Here is an 18,792-nt window from a genome sequence, read left to right on the forward strand (position 1 = left end):
TACACCCAGGCGTGTCCACTAATGAGCAATTATCTTCAAAGTGAGTCTACCTCATGAAAAGGTGACAAGTCTTTAAGGCGGCGGCTCTGGTTAGCACGTCCGCCTCACAGTTAGGAGGGTGCGGGTTCGATTCCACCTCCAACCCTCCCTGTGTGGAGTTTGCATGTTCTCCCCGTGCCCGTGTGGGTTATCTCCGGGCACTCCGGTGTCCTCCCACATCCCAAAAACATGCATGACAGGCCGATTGAGCACTCTGAATTGCCCCTAGGTGCGAGTGCGGATGGTTGTTGGTCTCTGTGTGCCCTGCGATTGGCTGGCAACCGGTTCAGGGTGTCCCCAGCCTACTGCCCGATGACCGCTGGGATAGGCTCCAGCACGCCCGCGACCCCCGTGGGGACAAAGCGGTACAGAAAATGGATGATTGATTGATTGAACCAGAGGAAGTGATTATAACAAAAAATACAAATACAATTCAGACAAGCATTGAAGTGGGGCCGTTTGGTTTTGGGGCTACAATGAAATCTCAAGCCATCAGGGGGATTCCAGAGAGAAATATGTCAGAAAGTTTGGTCACAGGTCATGACCCAAAAAGACGCCCCCCCCCTCCAGAGGAAACTCATTTCGACCGCTTACATCCGTGATTTTACTCTTTTCGGTCACGACCCGATTTAATCATCACAGAAGACTTTGTGACATCTTTTCTTACATTTGCTTTGCCGTCCATGTCAATATTTGTGCACGATCGAGCGTGTGTGTGTGTGTGTGTGTGTGTGTGTGTGTGTGTGTGTGTGTGGTGTTGTCTGATGCAACTGCAGCACACGATGGGCTCATATATTCTTGAGGGATTACGTGGCATGGTTTCATCAGGCGTGATATCCTGAGAGAGCACCTGTAGTGCGTCACACAAGGTTCTTGCTACAAACAGTTGAAAGAGCTGCTCTCGATCAGATTCCCTTTGTAGTTCATTTTTGGAAAACTCGAAAAGGGGGCCACAGAGGCAAATGGGCGTTAATCACGACTTGGTATTTGTCCCCTAACTAAATAACCGGTTGCGCCACAATGTTGCTAGAATGTTGCAGAACCTCATCTTGAGGTCACAAAAGAATGGCTGAGCATTCTTTCTCCGGATTTTCTGGTAAAGCGCAGAATTTATGGTTCCATCAATCGTCCAGGTCCCTAAGTGGCAAAGCAGCCCCAGATCATCACACTACCAACATAGTGTTGGGCTATTTTGTTCTTCTGAAACATTGTTCTGGCTTGCTTTATAGTCTTTGATTTGTTTGATTTCTTTTCAAAATTAAATTGCGAAAACTCAGAAGATGGAAAATACTTTTTCACTGCACAGTACATTGATTTCCCGGAGGGTCTTGTGAAGACAAGTTGTGGACATGCAGTACTTTGGATCATTTTCAATTCAAACCAACATCAAATAACGTCCTCTTTTCATTGAATGATTCACTCCCATTGATGGTAAATGGGGTGAATGGTTTTTCAGGTGATTTAATCCTTTTCAAAAAGATCTTTGTCCCCAGTCATCAAGCTGCAGGGCTCAAATTGTCAGCTCCGTGATGCCTTGCGTTGCTCGGCCACGAGCTCCGTTGCCATCGTAACGGGAAGTGTGAAGCCGCTCTGATGGGAAAAGCCCACCGTCTCTTTCATTTGAAGCAAGCCAGACTTCACCTGTGAGGGCGCAAGGACCGATGGGAGCCGGGGACGAGTCTAGACCCAACTGTGGCAGTCCTTTGGGGGAGCATCAATGAAAATCCAACTCACAGATGAGAAGGTGAGCTGGGATGATGCAAGTGCAGCCTTGTGTGAAGTCATTCTGGACTGACTTTGGCCTTTTAGAAAAGCAAAGGAAATGAGCTTTCTACTCTCGAGGGATGGTTTCTTCTATAAGGAGCTCACGTTCCAACGTGGTGCAATTCTTTGTGACATCTCAAAAGAGGTTTGTTGTGCTATGATATATTTCATCATTTATTTGGTCATAACGTTGAAAGAAAAACCGCAAAGGATTTTTCTCTATGTTTATGACAGCGGTTACAGTTTGAGATGGGTTTTTTTTTCCTTTCTTTCTGGAAGGGTGTCGTGAATAAGGACATCAAAGCGGAACATAGCAATCTCTGAAAGACATCTAACAAATTCTTTTGAGACGATGCCATGGCATCATTTCTGTGTCATTGCTTTCTTTCGTTTGCCCCCGGCTTTGATCACCAGTCTCGAAGTTAGTTCTAGACCGTCCGCAAGCTTCAGTTTGTTCCCGTAGTAAGATTGGCTAACGTTTCTCAACACTATAGCCATAAAAACAACAAGTTTACAGCCTGGTGAGTACGACTGAATTTGGATATTTTCATTATGGTGGGAGCCAAGTATGTTTTTGGAGGTGGCATTCAATGTTTGAAAACCACTGTGACCACAGCTGAATATCTGAAATATTCGTTTAGATCAGGCAAACCTGAAATAAGGGCAAACCATTGTTTCATTTTGCGAACCCAGCAGTCTTTTGGCCGATAGGCGGGGTACACCCTGAACCGGTCACCAGCCACGCAGGCACGGGGAGAACATGCAAACTTCTCACAGCCGGAATCAAACCTCCGAACTGTGAGGCAGACATGATAACCGGTGTAACCAAGGGTAAACTAATTGCGTTTTGAGTTCCTTTAACTTAGCAGAACACAACATACCATGCATGACATCCTGTCTGAACTTAACGACTTAATAAGAACATGACGGAAGTATTTAAAAGCGTTAACTCGAGATAGTAAAAGTTGTCTGACGATCACGTGCTGAAAACTCCGCCTATTGATCCCAGACCATCCTTCATGTTCCTCCTCCCCGTCGTCCGCCGCCTGCCTGCCTCCCTCCCTTTGTCTTGCTCCTCACTGTGTTCACTTTTCCCCTCCAAAAAACGCGTGGACACCCACAGGGCGCGGGAAAGGCTTTGAGGGCAGACCCCACGACCACTACAACAAACCCTGGCCACATTTTTTTTTTTTTTAATCTTTTCCTCCACAGGATATTTGGGTGTGGGTGTGTATTCCTCCGCTTGAGCCGCTGACAAACCAAATGTTCCCCTTCTTTTGGACTTCTCACATGGAGTTTTTTTTTTGTCGAAAGTGCCGCGTGACATCTCAAATCGAGGTAAAAAAAATTGATTAATTTATCTGAAGATGATAATCGGAGGATAGAAAACAAACTAAAAATCAGTCGTAGTTGCAAGTTCAGTCGCGTTTGAATCCACCAAATGCATGTCATCGTCAGTTTGTTGAACCCACATTTTTTACTCGTGACATTCGCTCAAGTAAATTATTTGATTTCAAGTCGTCTTTCAAGTCACCCGGTCAAGGGAGGAGAAAAAAAACCAGTCTACCAAAGAAACCGCATGGTTGTATCCACGCTGACTTTTATTTAATAGCTCTCTCAATTTTCTTAGGAAGTTTAACTGGTTTCCTGTGTACTAACTGTGGAAGTGGTGTCACGTGACACGGCGCATAGCTTCGTGCCTTTCTCAAAATATTAAAACTCTTGACACACGAGTTGTAACGTTTGTCATCACAAGACCGGTTTTTGGGTTGATTGGTTGAGAACACGCGCACTAATCCAGATAAGACTGTCGAAATAGTTTGCCCAAATATGCCTGCTGATATTTACTTTCATATAAAACGACTTGAACTGTGTGTGGCTGACGTTTAACATCTTGCACTAGAGTGCACCTTTGTGGTTGTTAGCTTAGAAAGGCGCGATACCAAAATCGTAACTTTGATGTATTTAAAAAAAAAAATACATTTTATATTCTATTCTTTTATATTATTTTTAAGTGCTTAAATTAGCAAGAGGAAGACGAGCAATAAATCGTCTGTGTTCAAGTCATCAGAACTAATTAGAGTTTCAGTGAAAAGGTCAGCCAAGCCATTGGTATGTAATGGTGACTTATTGTTTTTCAACTCTGTTGTGTAACTCAGGCGCTGCTCTCAGGTTGAGATACTAATTGTACGCTAAGCAGTGTAATGCATTAGAAACCTCAAGGTCGCTAATATTTGTGGAACCCTTTTCACTTGAAACACATCTAAACCAGTCATTTTTTGGAGCGTCATTGCCTAAACATAATGCTGCAATAAACTGTTGACAACTTTCTTAGGTTTGGAGCCAGCATGACGAGAAGATGAGCAACCAGTGGAAGCAGAGCGTGGTTGAGATGTTTTGAGGCAAGATGCCTTTATTTGACGAATCCGTGGCATTTGCTGGACTGTCCAAGTCATCAGACATGTCTGGGTTCATTGTAAAGCCCGTGTTCCCGTACGGCGGGGCCCATTTTTCCTACCACCCCCGAGGAAAGGATGCGGCAGAGTTTACGACACCTTGGACTAACTCAAGCGCGGCGAGTCCGACACATCAAGCATCTGGGGCCAAAACGGGGGGTGACAATTCATCTCTACCTGACAGTCCTGTTTATCTCGCCATCCCAAAAGCTCTGTATTTACATAACCCGTGTTGCCACGATCTGGCTTGCGTCATGAGACACCGCTACAACATGGAGCACGGCCAGACGGCGGCGCTCAATGCTGATTTGGAGCACAACCGGAGTCGAGGAGAGCCTTACCACAGCCCGAGATCGGGCATCCATCAAAAGGCGCAAGACAACCCGCGAGATTTACAGTCGGATTCCTGCGAAGAACAAATCAAGAGGATGACTGCGGAAAGTTTGACCGGAGGAAGGTCGAGTCGAACGGAGCCCAACTACAGCGGCTACCCCTGCATGCCCCCTCTCGCCATGCTGGCTTCTTTGAGTGAGCAAAGGCGACATTTACAGCCTCCCCCCAGAGGCTTTGCAGCCTTTCCCCCCACCCATGCAACATATGAGCATATGACCTCAGAGCTTTATCAAGAATGTTCTCCCATGTCCAAATATGGTCATCCAACAAAGCAGCCAATGTTTTACTACCCGCAGGCCAATGTGGAGGTCAAACACAGAACACATAGTCGGGATATTGGTGGCGAGCAAAGAGAAGACGTTCCCGTTATTCGAACGAGCGCTATCCCGAGCCCTCGGGAGTATTATACATTCCCTCCAACGCTTCAAGGCGACATTCCTTTGTTTTTTCACGGCACTGAAACGCAACCAAATCACTCCTTTGTGCACGGCTTGGGCTATCGATGTTACGCGCATCCTGGTTTTCAAATTAGAAACGTCGAGCAGCAGCACGTGCCAACTGGGCTGCCTTCGCATCGACTTATCCTTCCTGGATCAGACCAACGTCCGTCCGCCGCCGCCGCAGTTGGCCTTCAGAAGAGCGAGCAGCACGTGGGACCGTCGGAGCCTTCCCATGTTTTGCTGCGGATGGAGCCCTTCAGTCCGACCAGACCTGTTTTACCCCCCCACTTTGAAATCAACAGCCTGTATCCTTCCATCACCAGTCGACTGGATCGCCAGATGGAGCGACCGGTCATTTCACCTTCCGGCATGACCCAAGACAGACCGCTGGACTTTTCTTCTTATGTAAGTCAGATTAAACCGGAACACCGTAAAGACTTCCCAGTTTCCCCGAGGACGCGGCTTCCCCAATCTCCCAAACAAACGTCAGATTGCAGGTCCAAGCTTGAAAGGCTCATCACCACGGATAAAGTGAACGGAATTGCGTGCGGCTATGCCGACTCTGTTCTCAAAGAGGGCCTGAAAAGACGTTTCCCTTCCCTTTTAAAAATAAAACTAGAGGAACCGGATTCGTACGAAATTGATTTGACTACAAAGCGACGAAAGTCGGACACCAAACGAAAGCGAGAGGACTACTGCCCTCAAATGCCGGTTATCGGAAGCGTGTTCAGCCTAGCACAAGAATATCTAAATGCTCCTGAAGCGTTCCGTTCACAAGTCGAGCCTCAAAGAGGGGCGCAGTTGACCGACCACTGTCAAATCATACCCACAACAGCCCTTAAAGGAATCAAACCCGATCCAAACGGAGCACCCCATTGTATGTGTCCAGAGAAGTGTGAAGTCCAAATGATGGAACCCACAAAAATCAAAGTTGCAAAGATAAACCAATCCGACCCGTGTGAAAAATCTCCAAGTCCGGCTGCTTCCAGCGCGATACGGGATCAAATCAAACCGCAACCTGAAGATGCTACTTTGTCGGACACCAAGTCCATGCTGGCCACTCAAATATGTGAACCTGAGAAACTTGAACGTCAACTTTTATCAGCGGAGGTCAGCGATGCTTCACAGAGCCCCAAAGTGCCCAGGTCTCTGGAGAACGACAAGACACCACAGGAGCAGGTAGCCGAAACTGAGCTGAAACCGCTAAAAGCAGCTAATTTTAATATCACCTCCATTCCACTGGAGCACCTCAAGCTTTGCCCCAGCTACGATATCCGTCTCCACCGTCCAGCTGCACAACAGGAACCGCCTGCGCAAATTCAGGCTGAAACATCACCCGTACGACAGGCGGCGGTTCGGAAGCGTTTCGTAGAGCTTCACCGCACCCTCTGCAAACGAGTATCCAAACGTGTATCTGCCACCTCGGAGCAGCAGCTCACAACCTGGCGCTCTCAGTTGGAACTGGCAGAACCCTCATCCAACAAAGTCCAGAATGTCTCCTCCTTGCTGGGGATTCAAGCCAGGGACAAGTGGCTCAACGAGGAGATCAACTCTGCCCTCGATGAGGTTCTGGACAGGTTCAGGGAATACATCATCCACGAGCGCTGTCCTTTTCCGCACGTCATGAGAACGGGGGCGGTGTTCCTCCCTATGCTGGTGGTGAAAGAAATCCTTTTTCCCGAGGTGCCCGTCACCTTCATCGACCAAGTCCTGCAAGAGCACAAAGTGCAACTGCGACCGACCACGCTCTCCGAGGAGAAGATCCTCACCCAGCTCCACAAACCCTGCTCGTCACGCCTCAGGAGGCTGATGTCGCTCAAACATCTGCCCGACGTCTACGCCGACGTGCTCAACCTACTCTACTACTCCAACGTCTGCAAGCACCTGGGTGAGTAACATTTTGAGACACTTCCAGATGTCAAATTGTGTTTTCTTTCTTGAACGTCAAAGTCTACGATCCTGTTTTTTAAGCCTCCGGATCGCCACGGCTGTTGCTCCATTTTAGAACATACGTTTGGACTTTGTTCATTGTTTGTTTAAACCCGCATAAATCTATCCAGTGTGACAAAATGAAACATGTTAAAAATAGGTTGTGCTGCGACAATGGTTAGAAAATTTGGCAGTGCGCAACCACATGGAAGGCAACTTTTTGTACCACCGTTTGCAGACTTGCAGAAAAAGCCTTCTTTGTCACTAATGACTTTCATTTGGTTCCACTTATTTCAACGAACGGTCGCGTGTTGTCCAAGAACTGGCAAGTTTCTAGGCCACTAGCAGAAGCCATATTCCAAATAAAATGCATTATTTTTTTTTACAGACTCAACGTCGTCTGATGTCCAAAAGACTAGCCAGGTATATGTGCCTAATTTTTATGTTGTCAGTTAGGGAAGCTCATTTGGGAGTGAGTGAGTGAGTGAGTGAGTGAGTGAGTGAGTGAGTGAGTGAGTGAGTGAGTGAGTGGAAGTTGCATGATTTGCACTGCACTTTTTCAAGGTGGGCAAAGAGCAACAGAGAGAGGGATGAGCTTTGCACAACGTCTTGGTGAGTGAGTGAGTGAGTGAGTGAGTGAGTGAGTGAGTGAGTGAGTGAGTGAGTGAGTGAGTGAGTGCTGGCTCAACAAATTGTGGCTGAAGTGGAGAAATGAAAATCCAACTTTGTCATCTCACTAATATGTCATGGACAAGCCGAATCCAAATGTTTTAACTGTTCACATGATTTGACCTCATGCTTCACTGCACGGAATCGCCCTTTTCTGTTTTACTTCACTGAGCGGGCTTGAGCAAGCAATCAATCGTTTGCTTTTTTATTTTATTTTTGGAAATCAAAGGTGTGGACTTTTAAACTATTCATTTGTCCATTCTCTATAGCGCTTGTCTTGGAACTTATCCTGGCTAATCATGGGTGAGAGGTGGTCTGGTTGTGAGCCATTGTGACTTTTTAAATATCACTAAAATGTGGCATTCCCCCTAAAGTATCAATGTGGCAATTTAATTGTGTGACCTTCTTTTAGTTATGATACCGTACATTGTATTTCACTCTTTAATCACTTTGGCTTGTGGAGGAATGACTAACACACTAACTTCACGCCCTGAGTAAATCTATTGTTGAAGCATTTCCTGCTCGCTCTGACCTTTTGTATGTTGCTGCGTTCCAGGAGTAGACGTGAAGACTTGGGAAGGCTCGAACATCAGTGGCAGCTGTTCAACAGCAGAGGACACCAAAGCCAAATCCCACAAGAGGAGCGCGACCAAGACCAAAAGCAGGGTGAAGAGCAGCTCCAGGCGCCTGTTTCTGGACGACAGCTTGTCGGATGAAGACAATCATTCCAAAAAGCACATTGAGAAAGAATCAGGCAATAAAACCAGCAGCGAAGACGCTTCACCATCAGATGATTCCTGGACTCACCCTTTAACTTGCGAGGACTTTCCCGGCAGCGGTGTTGAACCGGAGGAGTCTTCCGGTTCCCCAGACGCGTCCCGTGACAGTTCGGGAATGATCGTCAAGCTGAAGCGGGAGGAGGCAGAGCGCAGATGCGTGACCTTCAAGTGGCAGCGCACGGGACGCCGGGGCCGAAACCTACGTCCCCTCAGCGGCTCCCGAAAGCCAAAGACGAGATCGCTTCTGAAAATCAAATACTGTCCTTACCTGTCGACCTGCCACAGCGCAGAACGCAGGCGACGCTGGGTCCTGCGCTCGGCCGTGCGCCGCGCCCGCGGGGCCATGAAACTCACCTACCCGGACCTGGAGGGCAAGAAGATCCGACACCTTTACGAGGAGGACGACAAGTCCGAGGTGTGGTACTGTGGGGAGGTGCTCGGGGTCCACGAGGCTCACAGCGACCCCCTGAAGACCATCTTTGAGGTGCGCTACGACAGCGAGCCCGAGTGGAAGTACTATCTGGAGCTGCTCATTGACTACCAGAAGGGATGGCTCATCATTGAAGAGGATAATTGATAGCAATAGAGGACACGCCCACTTTGACTGCAGCAATCATGTACACACACACCTGTCAAATTTGAGTCAATTTGTTCAAAAATGACTACTATTGGTTAGTCCCCTTGTGCATTTACACTGGTCAGTACTTCTTTTACTGTTTTTAATATGATGCAAGTAAAAAAAAAATTGGTACAAATTCCCAATCTGGTCTTGTTTTTTTCTCAAACGTATCAGGTCTTCATAATCATGTGATATTTTAATATATTTTGTCGTATTTATTAAATGTTAGCAACAGGTGGATTTTTCTCAATCAGTGATATACGTCATGGTAAAATACGTATTGCACAAGCTTTTACAGGTCAAACAAAATAAATATATGCCAGAAAGACTTTTTAAAATCAGCATCAGAATAAGCTTAGGAACACAAAGCCACATTTGACTAAATCTGCTGTTGACCAGTGACCAATTTTAAAGAGAATGTTTTCAAGAATCTTTCCACAATGCAGTGCAGCTTTGGAGCTTCTAAGGGTGACTGTTCTGCTAGGTCAGGCCTTGTTTGGTTTACTCACCTCAGCGCATGGCTAGCGAGCGGCGCCAGGTACACAATCTAAACACAATTCATCCGAATAATTCTCAAGTTTTAAGTGTGATTTTTTTTGTACTTTGCAGTGCCTTGACTAGCCACAAACTGAACAGGGAAAAGGTTTCTCTATTGAATGCGCTTTAGACTGTGACCACAAACTGTTACGTTTTTTGTATTGATCTGATTAGATTGTGTGGACCTAATGAAGTGTCTAGTGAGTGATTGTTGGAAAATAATGTCATCAGAAATACAAACTGTTGCAATAATGTACAGATTGTTAGAACCTAATGAAGTGTCTGGTTGAGTGAGTGTTGGCACAGAATGTCATTATCAAAAATACAAACTGCTCCAATGTACAGTTACTGACCACATTTGGAATGGTTTCTGACCAATTTTATTCGTGGTTGCCAGTCTACTTGTACTCAAATTGCTTGTTATTTCTACTAAAGTTACTGACCACATTTGGAATGGTTTCTGACCAATTTTATTCGTGGTTGCCAGTCTACTTGTACTCAAATTGCTTGTTATTTCTACTAAGGTGGGTTGAAATCCCCCTGGCCGAACTGTTTTCCAAGAAATGTTTGCATTTTATAGATGTATTTCTTACTGTGTATTAGATAGCAGCTTAGAAAGTTTGTCTTTTAATAAAGGTTTGTACTTTATTCGGACTTGTTTGCTCAGTCTTTGACTGGAGGATACTTTTGAACAATTTGCGGTGCAGAGAAGGCAAACTTTTAAGAAAAAAACGATCTGTCGCCACCTGGTGGTGTTACGAAGACATTACATGAGAACGACTACGGCGGACCTAATTGCTTTAACTCACGCTACCAAGTGCTAAATAAGGGCAGGGCATTTAATTGAATAATCTAATGACTCTCACAAACTTCTGAGTCAGATTTTCTCGTGACATTTATTCAAATAAACAATACAGTTTATAATTTTCTAGGATAAAATAAGTCTGAACACAAGAAGCATTTTGAGACGCAACTGTCCCCCCCCATAGTAATAGAAATGGGCTGCATTTTTTGTCTTATTTTTTGGGGGTGGGAGGGAGGAGGGGTGGTTGACACTATGTCAATCCCGTGACTTTTGATCAGTGCCTGAACACGCCCGACCTCTGCGGAGAAGGCCGCAGTGTTCAACACAAACACCAAGGGAGTATTTACAAGTGGAGCCGTCCACAACCTGCAGCACTGGGGCACCGACATTTCGTTAAGGTCAAATCGTCAAAAATAATAATAAAAAAAGAACTAACCCAGATGAAGAGCAACCTTGTCCTACCACCGAGACATCTATACATTTAAAATGATGTTCAACCTCCCCCCTTTGCGAGGAGTCACATCACTCCACTACGAGTATTCCTAGCAAGAATAAGAGAAAAGCCCTCCAAACAGTTTGGACGCCAACTTAGCAGCACTGCCACGACATTCCGTGCCAAAGGTGCAAGTGGCGCTCGGAGATGGGCGATCTCAAGCCGTGTTGGGGGACAGAATCAAAACAAAAGAGTGAATGTCACTCAGTCTTGCAAACAATCAGCTCTAAAAAGAAACTTGAAGTGTGTCGGGCAGCAGGTTAGAAGCAGACGCGTGTTGGACACCTTTTAAAACCTTGGCCGGCTTGTGGTGTCCTTTCAGAGCTCCTGGTGAGGTCACCTGTGCGCTGCTCCTTATTGCCAAACATCTTTTACGATGTTTGTAAAGAATAAATAGGTCAAAATGATGCAAACACGTGCCACACTTGCCCTTTAACTTCCATGCATATGGACTATTTACAAACTGAAAAAAAAAGACACTACTTTCCCCCCCCCCCCCCATTTTTTTTCCTTTTTTTTTTATGAAATGTCTTTGCCCCTTTACAATCAGCCCAGCACACAAAAAGAACCTGGCGCCACATACTGCAGACGTGGCCAGGACGATTAAAGCTGTGTTTAAAACATGTTCACACTAACGGGAAAAAAAAAAACAAGAAAAGAAATGGGATAAGATTCACAAGCAAAAAGAGGGAAAAGCTGAGGGGAGGTGTTACAATACAAACCAAGAGGATGTACGCTTTTGTTTTAAGATGGACTTTCTGCTGCTAACAATACTGTAGTACACTTTCTTTTTTTGATGACTCTACCTTTTTATTTAAATATAATTTACTTCGATATTGTTAAAGAAAATGATGCAAAAGTGGTAAGGTTTGCCAAAGGAGAGGCAGCAGAAGGCCCATATTGCCCCGATCAATTGCATCAGCGCTCTTATTTTGTCAAGATACTCCCGAGTCCATAGCATTGGGACGTGTCCTCAATCCTCAATGTACTCCCACAAGTCCTTCTCGTAGCCTTCGTGCACGTGCTGCAGCAGAACCCGTCGCCGGCTCTCGCAGTATCTGCACGCGCGCATACGACACAAACGTCCCGTCACACACCCGTCAAAGCTGACTGTTGGACTTTGTCCCGCTTTCGCTTCTCTACTAACCTGTACTTGTCTTGTACTTTCTGCTTGATGTCTTGCAAGGAATCCTGGGAGATGTCTCGTTCTAGGTAGCCAGACAGCACTTCAGTGGCGTTTTCCAAGTCGGCTTGGTTGTTCTGGAAAGGCGGCAAAATGCGTTACGCTTACGTTTCAGACAGAATCCACAATCTTATCCTTTTCAAATACCAAGCAAGTGCCAAAAACATTTTAGGGAGGGGAGTTGACTTGTTTCTAGGTTCAGGGGGTTTATAGACATCAAAGTATGAAAGCATAGCGTAGCTGGCTGCTTAGCCAGTTTTGTCGTGGAGCATAAAGTGACACGACTCACCTTCGTCTCTCCCGGCCATCAAATTTTCAAGCAATTAAAGTCATGACTTCAAGCAAGTGGTAAGTCATAAAATTTTGCTCAGGCACAACATAATCTCTAAGAATGAAATGAGAGGCGAGGGGATTGTGTACTTTGTTCCTTGTCACTTTAGGGAAGTTGACATGTATTGTCTTACAAGGAAGCTGCCACAACAAATATGGCACACCTGCTTATTACCAGAAAAGTACTCAAAGTGGCGTCTATGTTTTGATGTTTCGTTGAACGAATAATCACGTTTTTGATGGTATGATTTCAAGATTTCACCCTTTTGGTGTCTATGGTTTTATTGTCTTCTCCATTAAACATAAAGGCTACATCCGGTTAATATTTAACTAGCTATCGGTGAGCCAAACTCTTAAGATAACCGAGCTAGCTCAACTTCACAATTGACAAAAGCTAGCTTATGTGCACCTTGACGTCAACTGCTTTCAGCTGTCGATCAACGCCAAACCTGAAAGGAGGAATGTGCTTGGTTGGACTGAGCTTAACATGCGCGGCAAGGTCATTTCGATGAATGCTCATTTCTTAATTTTCATACGATAGCGATATATTGCCCAGCCCAAATTTGCAGCATACAACTTTGGTCTGGTCTTTCTCTCGTCCATGCTTTGGTTGCATTTTTCCATTTCCAAAATGCGAGTACAATTAAAGGCCTTCACGGAGACCAAGACTGCCTTCATCATCATGCATCTTACCTCAAAAATAATGGACTGGTTGTTCTTCTTGAGGTAGAAGGCAAATACGTAAGTGAACATGAGCGTGGAGCGGCACTGGCACAGCACGTCCACGGCCTTCTTCAGGAACTGCACCTCGATCCAGGACATATTGTGCTGCTGCATCTCCTCCATTTTCTGCTTGACCTGAGCGTACAGCTTGTGCTCAAAGCGCAGGCTCTGCATGTGGTTCATGTAGCGGTTGCAGTAGAACAGGTACCTCTGCAAGGCCGCCCTGGAGCGCTGCCAACGACATGATGTTTTAACGCCCATTCAAACGGAAAGCCGCATCACCATTTCCAGACTTACCTCTTGAGCGTCTCTGGCGGCCTTGGCATCGTCTTCATTGTAGCGATTGCAATTGTACCTAAAATAAAAAAAACAGGTTAGGATTTATGAAATACTATTTTATTTTGTTGGCCTTGAAAAGTTTTATCAACACTGAGCAGTTTTTTTTTTTTTTTACCAAGCAGAACCATGAGGTTCCCATGGTCCCAGGCAGACCCAGCAAAACTCAGCTTTGCAGTTCTGGTTCCGACAAACCATGTGATTGCACCCTCCATCTTTCTCGATGGTCACATGGCACTTTGGACACTCCTACAAGAGACAGGAGAGTTTGATCATAAAAATGAAAACGTATTAAATGAATAGGACGCACGTTGTGTAAAAGACACATTTCTAAACAAGGTGTGCGCAGCTCAGCACGTGCATGTGGTTCGCAATGTCGTTAAGTTGGTTGGGCACAGGTTCCCTCTGCTGATTATGGAGACACAAATAGGAATACAACCACCTTATCTCCAACCTGACCCATTTTACTGACCGCCCTCTCGGTTGATCTGCGCTTAGCCTATGAGATTCCAACCTCACTGCAGCTAGGACATAGACAACAAAATGATTTGCTAAAACAAGGATTTTATTATTGTTAAATCCAAAGGTGGCTAGGAAGAAGAAAAAAAAAATCAGTCAAGCCAGTGAATACAACAACATCGATTTGACTTGTTTACCTTTGTATTTGCAGCAATCCAGTTTGAAGTTTCACTGTCATCGTCACATTTCTTAATCCACTTTCTCAGCCACTGCAAAAGTAAATTGGTGTCGGAATAAACACATCACTCTTGACTAAGTCAAAAAAAAAACTATCTGTATTAATACTCGGCCCTACCTTGCACTTGACAGGATCATGCCAGTTCTCCCCACAGTTGAAGCTGCAGCAAGACGCAAATATTTTCCCCACATCCAAAACATCTTTTGCTTGACATTTGTTTTTCCTCCTACCAGAATTGACGGCCACACTTGCACCTCACTGGTTTGGCATCTGGGTACTGGACTTTAACGACGTGATGGCAGTCTGGAGCGGGGCACCACTTTAACAGTCGATTGCACTGAAGACGACACGCAGCGATACAAACGGCTCATGTCACAAGAGTGCCAGCAGCTCAATGTAATTCATGCCGTTAACCACAAATGTGCGGTGGACCCTACTAAAGATGGACTCAGTTATGTGACACTGGTGGACAACTGTCACCATCATCGAAGCTTTATTAACTCCTTTCGTAAGTGGCAGTAAGTTACAAAAAAAAAAAATCCACATTTTGTTTTTGCCATTGTGCGTCACAAAATACATCAACAACAAAAAGTTGCCATTCGTTTTTTAGATGATGCTCATTCAGCTCAAATCTCATGACAGACATTTTGTTTACCACCTTTGTTGCCTGGCCGATAATCGGTCTCTCTCTTTCTATCGCTTCCCATTCCAACAGAGTTAAAAGAGAAGGAAAGAAAATCCAACTTACCTCTACAAAACTATTTGTAATTAAATGCTGGTACTTCAACTTGACTTTTGAGTCTGTGATGAGCCGCCTGTAAGAGAAGTCAAATGATTTGTTAGCATTTCGTAAAATTCAAATGTTTGGTTGTAGACAATAAAATACCATTTTGGGAATTTTTTGAAAGACGGAAAATCATCACAATCCAAAATGACAAACATTTAAATGTATTTCTGCTGTCTAAATGGATCAATGACAAGACGACGGGGTATCTTGTTAGGGGGCGACCACATTATGTAGGTTAAGACAATTAGTGTCTGCTTAAGAGCCAGCCTGAGCGTTAAATCAGGTAGCGATGCAAGCATTCAAATTCAACGGACTACCTCGGTCTCAACATGAAACAAAAAATATCAGAATAGGACAGTGTTTTCATTTTCATTTTTTTTCTGAACACAAAAAAAAAAAGCAAAGCAATACTTACATGACTGTGTTGTCATCAACCAAAATGTCACAACTATGAGCAGGGCAAGAAATGGTCTGAAGGGAAAAACACAAAATGTACATTATCATGAGCGACACAATACTCCCCCCTCACACCTTTTTTTTTTTTTTAAGATGATATGTTTACCTGTCCCATTCCTTCTTCTATAATCTTAGTAGTCAGGTAATCACCCCAACACTGCATGCAGAACTTGTGTCCACACTCCAAGCCGGTAAAGTACTATAAAACACAAGCGTGTTAAGCCTGTACGCCTTGAAAAAGAGGACACAGAGCAGTGTTGCATTTGGTCAGAAAAGTCTTCAAAATGGGACACACACCAACAAAGTGCCAAATTGGAATGATGTAGGTTTTGCATCATGTGTCACAGAAATATACTTGCCAAGAAAACTGCTCATGTAACGCCACAATTTCCACATCGATACACATTGCCCGAGTCGAGTACGATGGCAACTTACAGAGTTAGGGAAAATCAGATAGCAGATCTGACAGGGCATGTCCTGCACGGACGATCGGGTGTTGATTGGAGGACGGATGCGGGGTTTCTTGCTGGGGTTGATGACGTGACACTCTGAGAAGAGCTTGTCCAGATTGCCGTCAAAATACCTGGGTGAGGTCAAGAACATAGAAAAGAGCAATTTGCGAGATCAGTTGGAGACTTTTGCGGAGGCCAGGAAAGAAAGCAGAGTGGCATTACCTTTCCATGAGTTTTTCTTTATCCCAGTTGAAGTGACTAAGAAGGATGCGTGTAATTGTTGCAGGATTCTAGGGAAATCAAGATAAAGGCTGTTAGACATGAAGATGACCTCTTAAGATTGTGCTACAATTGATGTCATTTCACATTTAATTGAGTATATCCACAGACCCATCTGTAACGACAATTAGCATTCGAGGTTAGTACAATAGCGCCGCGGTTTTGTCGACTAATTGCTAAAACAAGCTAAAAGCTAACCTTGTTGCATCATTTCACTGCTTCCAATAGGCAGCATAAATGGAGTTGCCCTTCAAGTGGAGACGTTGATTACTTGTGCTCGATGCCATACTTTTAATCAAAAATTGATGGAGCTGTATTGCTTGGCAGTAGACAGAGAGAAGCTGATAAATAGCACCTCTTTTAGAAGATGCTCAAGAGAGGGTGTATAAATCACGTGTCGAGCTCACTGACAGCAATATGGTGACTTCGGAAATCAATTGAAGATGTTTGTTTTGATATCCAACGCTTCTATTGAGCCTTGCGCAGCAAAATGACACTTTTAGTAAGAGTTGCCGTTATATTCCAAGCTCCTGCAGAAGCTTTTCTACTGTCTAGTAGTAGATGCTAAATCCGATGTGTTATGTCAAAAGGGTAGTAAAATATATGTAACAAACTGTGATATATTGTTGTGTGGTGCTGATCAGAGTTTGTGATGAGCACTTACGTTGCAAACAAGAAGTGCAAACTATTTACTAAGTGGTACTCGGTTTAAAAAGTTTGAGAACCACCGGTGTACAGTACTTTTATCTGCATTACAGGTCAAGAGCCCGGGATTGCATGTAACATGATGTAGGTCCAGTGGACACAAGATGGTCAAAAGAGCCGAAAATGGCCTCCCCCTAAGAATTCTCAAGGCCAGGGGAAGGTGGCTGTCTCATGTCCCCACTTCTTATTTTACAGTATCTCTGATCGTGTTACAGCAGTTTTTTTTTTTTAGTATATGTAGGTCAATGTAAAATCACAGCGATAAAAATATGCATTGCTCAGAGGTAATTCACTAAGCTTGAATGAGTCATGGTTAAGTGAAAAGCAACTTGTCATATTACTGTACTATTTCAGCCCAACCAGTAAATTAGGGAGGTTTCTAACCAATGGTTTAAGAGATTCAAATGTTTTGATGTACTGTGTCCTGTTGCCAGGCGCTGCTTGTTAAAAACAAAGGCAACTTTCAGTTTTCCCCAAGTGTGGCATGTCGTACAAGAGCAAATGGAGGCCCACATCACGACTAGGTGTCACTCCAGTACGTTTCTTCTGCAGCCATTACCTGATAAATTAAAAAGAAAAACACAACTACTGGCTAGATAACAGCCAACCTGGACAAGCCTCTGAAAAATAACACGCATTTGTCACCGTAAGTGACCTGGGTAATGTAGTCAACTCACGTCAACTAATTCGATGACCAAGCTTTTCATTAAATGGTGAAAAATAGCGTTGACGCTATTGGTACTTGACCAATGATGTTAAGAACGAAACGTTCGTAGACGCATGCATTGCAAAGTGTTGGCCTGCGTTAATAGAATGAAATGGTTGCCTTATTAGGATAAAAACACTACTTGTGGTTTGGTAGCTAGTATGGTGGCTGGCTAACTGCAAGCTAGCATTAGCATTGGCAACCGTTGTTGCCAACTTCTCAATAGGGATTAGACTATTTCCTGGATCAACAACATCAATGAAATTTTACGTTGAACGTTTGGGCAGATACCCTTGCGGATACAAAGGACTACAACCGCGTCCGCTATAGGTAGCCACTACGGGTTAAGCTGTCAAGTCCCAGCAAGTGAACTACTCCAAGAGCTAATTGCTAAGCTAACAACCATGGCCTGTTTACGGTTCACCAAGAGCCCCGGACCTTGGCTTGACTGACGGTGACACGACAAAAGCCATACCTGGATAACCTCGTTGACCTCCTTGATGCACTCCACCATATGCTGGAGGATCTGCTCAGCGGTCAAAACCTCGAAGCGATAGTCCTCCTCCTCTTCCTCGCCGGGGCCTTGACCGCCTCCCACCGTATCGCCGCACTCGTCCCGCTCCGCGGCGGCCACAACGGGATCGACCAACTCCACCTCGCCGAGCTCCAAGGTGTCGTCCTCAGGCTCCTCTTCGCCGCTGTCCTCGCTACATTCCTCCTCTTCGTCGTCGTATTCATAGGTATAACCCTCGTCTGAGTCCATTCCTAGGGGCGCTTATCAACTTGTGACAAACTCACCTAGAGGTCGGTCTATCTATCAACACAGTGTGCGTGCGTGCGTGCGCGCGGTTGCTCGCCGAATGAGCCAAAGGAGGCGAAACAATCCGAGCTTGTTTTCCAGGCAGCTGCGAAAATAACAAAACGTCGCCGCTGTTAAGCCAACAAAGGGACACGGCGTCACAAATTGACGACGCGCTGACGTCACACGGACTGTACAGGAACCCACCGACAAAAAAAAAAAAACTCCGTTCCGAATTAAAGCCTTCCCGACGTGACGAAACACTTCCCGGTTCTGTAAAACGTTTCGAATTATAAGATATATTCGGGCACTAAATTAGAGTCACATTCGGAAAGACGTCAACCTTTATTTTCATATATTACACCCGACCTAAGGTTGTGTTCTGAAATCAATTCAATTGAGTGCTTTTCTACTTT

General features: G+C 44.9%; 2 protein-coding genes across 4 annotated transcripts; one reads left to right on the plus strand and one right to left on the minus strand.

Annotated features, from left to right (window-relative positions):
• Positions 1 to 2,828: 2,828 nt before the first annotated feature.
• c6h15orf39 (chromosome 6 C15orf39 homolog) lies at positions 2,829 to 8,418 on the plus strand. 3 transcript variants are annotated; one of them, XM_037254976.1, is made up of 5 exons: positions 2,829 to 3,141; positions 4,139 to 6,980; positions 7,410 to 7,444; positions 7,586 to 7,633; positions 8,247 to 8,394. In XM_037254976.1, the coding sequence occupies exons 2-4, from the start codon at positions 4,211 to 4,213 to the stop codon at positions 7,613 to 7,615; spliced, it is 2,835 nt and encodes a 944-aa protein (XP_037110871.1). In that variant the 5' UTR covers positions 2,829 to 3,141; positions 4,139 to 4,210; the 3' UTR covers positions 7,616 to 7,633; positions 8,247 to 8,394. The 3 variants fall into 3 exon arrangements, with proteins under 3 accessions (XP_037110871.1, XP_037110872.1, XP_037110870.1); XM_037254977.1 differs by lacking the exon at positions 7,586 to 7,633 and having other exon boundaries at positions 8,247 to 8,418; XM_037254975.1 differs by lacking the exon at positions 8,247 to 8,394 and having other exon boundaries at positions 7,410 to 7,483; positions 7,544 to 7,633.
• Positions 8,419 to 10,502: 2,084 nt separating this feature from the next.
• On the minus strand, positions 10,503 to 18,568 carry arih1 (ariadne ubiquitin-conjugating enzyme E2 binding protein homolog 1 (Drosophila)). Its single transcript, XM_037254982.1, has 14 exons — positions 18,053 to 18,568; positions 16,110 to 16,177; positions 15,871 to 16,018; positions 15,542 to 15,634; positions 15,395 to 15,450; positions 14,941 to 15,007; positions 14,423 to 14,529; positions 14,310 to 14,352; positions 14,152 to 14,223; positions 13,614 to 13,744; positions 13,457 to 13,514; positions 13,130 to 13,390; positions 12,071 to 12,183; positions 10,503 to 11,981 (listed from the first exon to the last, which is right to left on the minus strand). Exons 1-14 carry the CDS (start codon positions 18,338 to 18,340, stop codon positions 11,897 to 11,899), a joined length of 1,590 nt encoding a protein of 529 aa, XP_037110877.1. The 5' UTR covers positions 18,341 to 18,568; the 3' UTR covers positions 10,503 to 11,896.
• Positions 18,569 to 18,792: the final 224 nt, after the last annotated feature.

Source organism: Syngnathus acus, chromosome 6 (assembly GCF_901709675.1).
Source record: "Syngnathus acus chromosome 6, fSynAcu1.2, whole genome shotgun sequence".
Taxonomy (NCBI): Eukaryota; Metazoa; Chordata; class Actinopteri; order Syngnathiformes; family Syngnathidae; genus Syngnathus; species Syngnathus acus.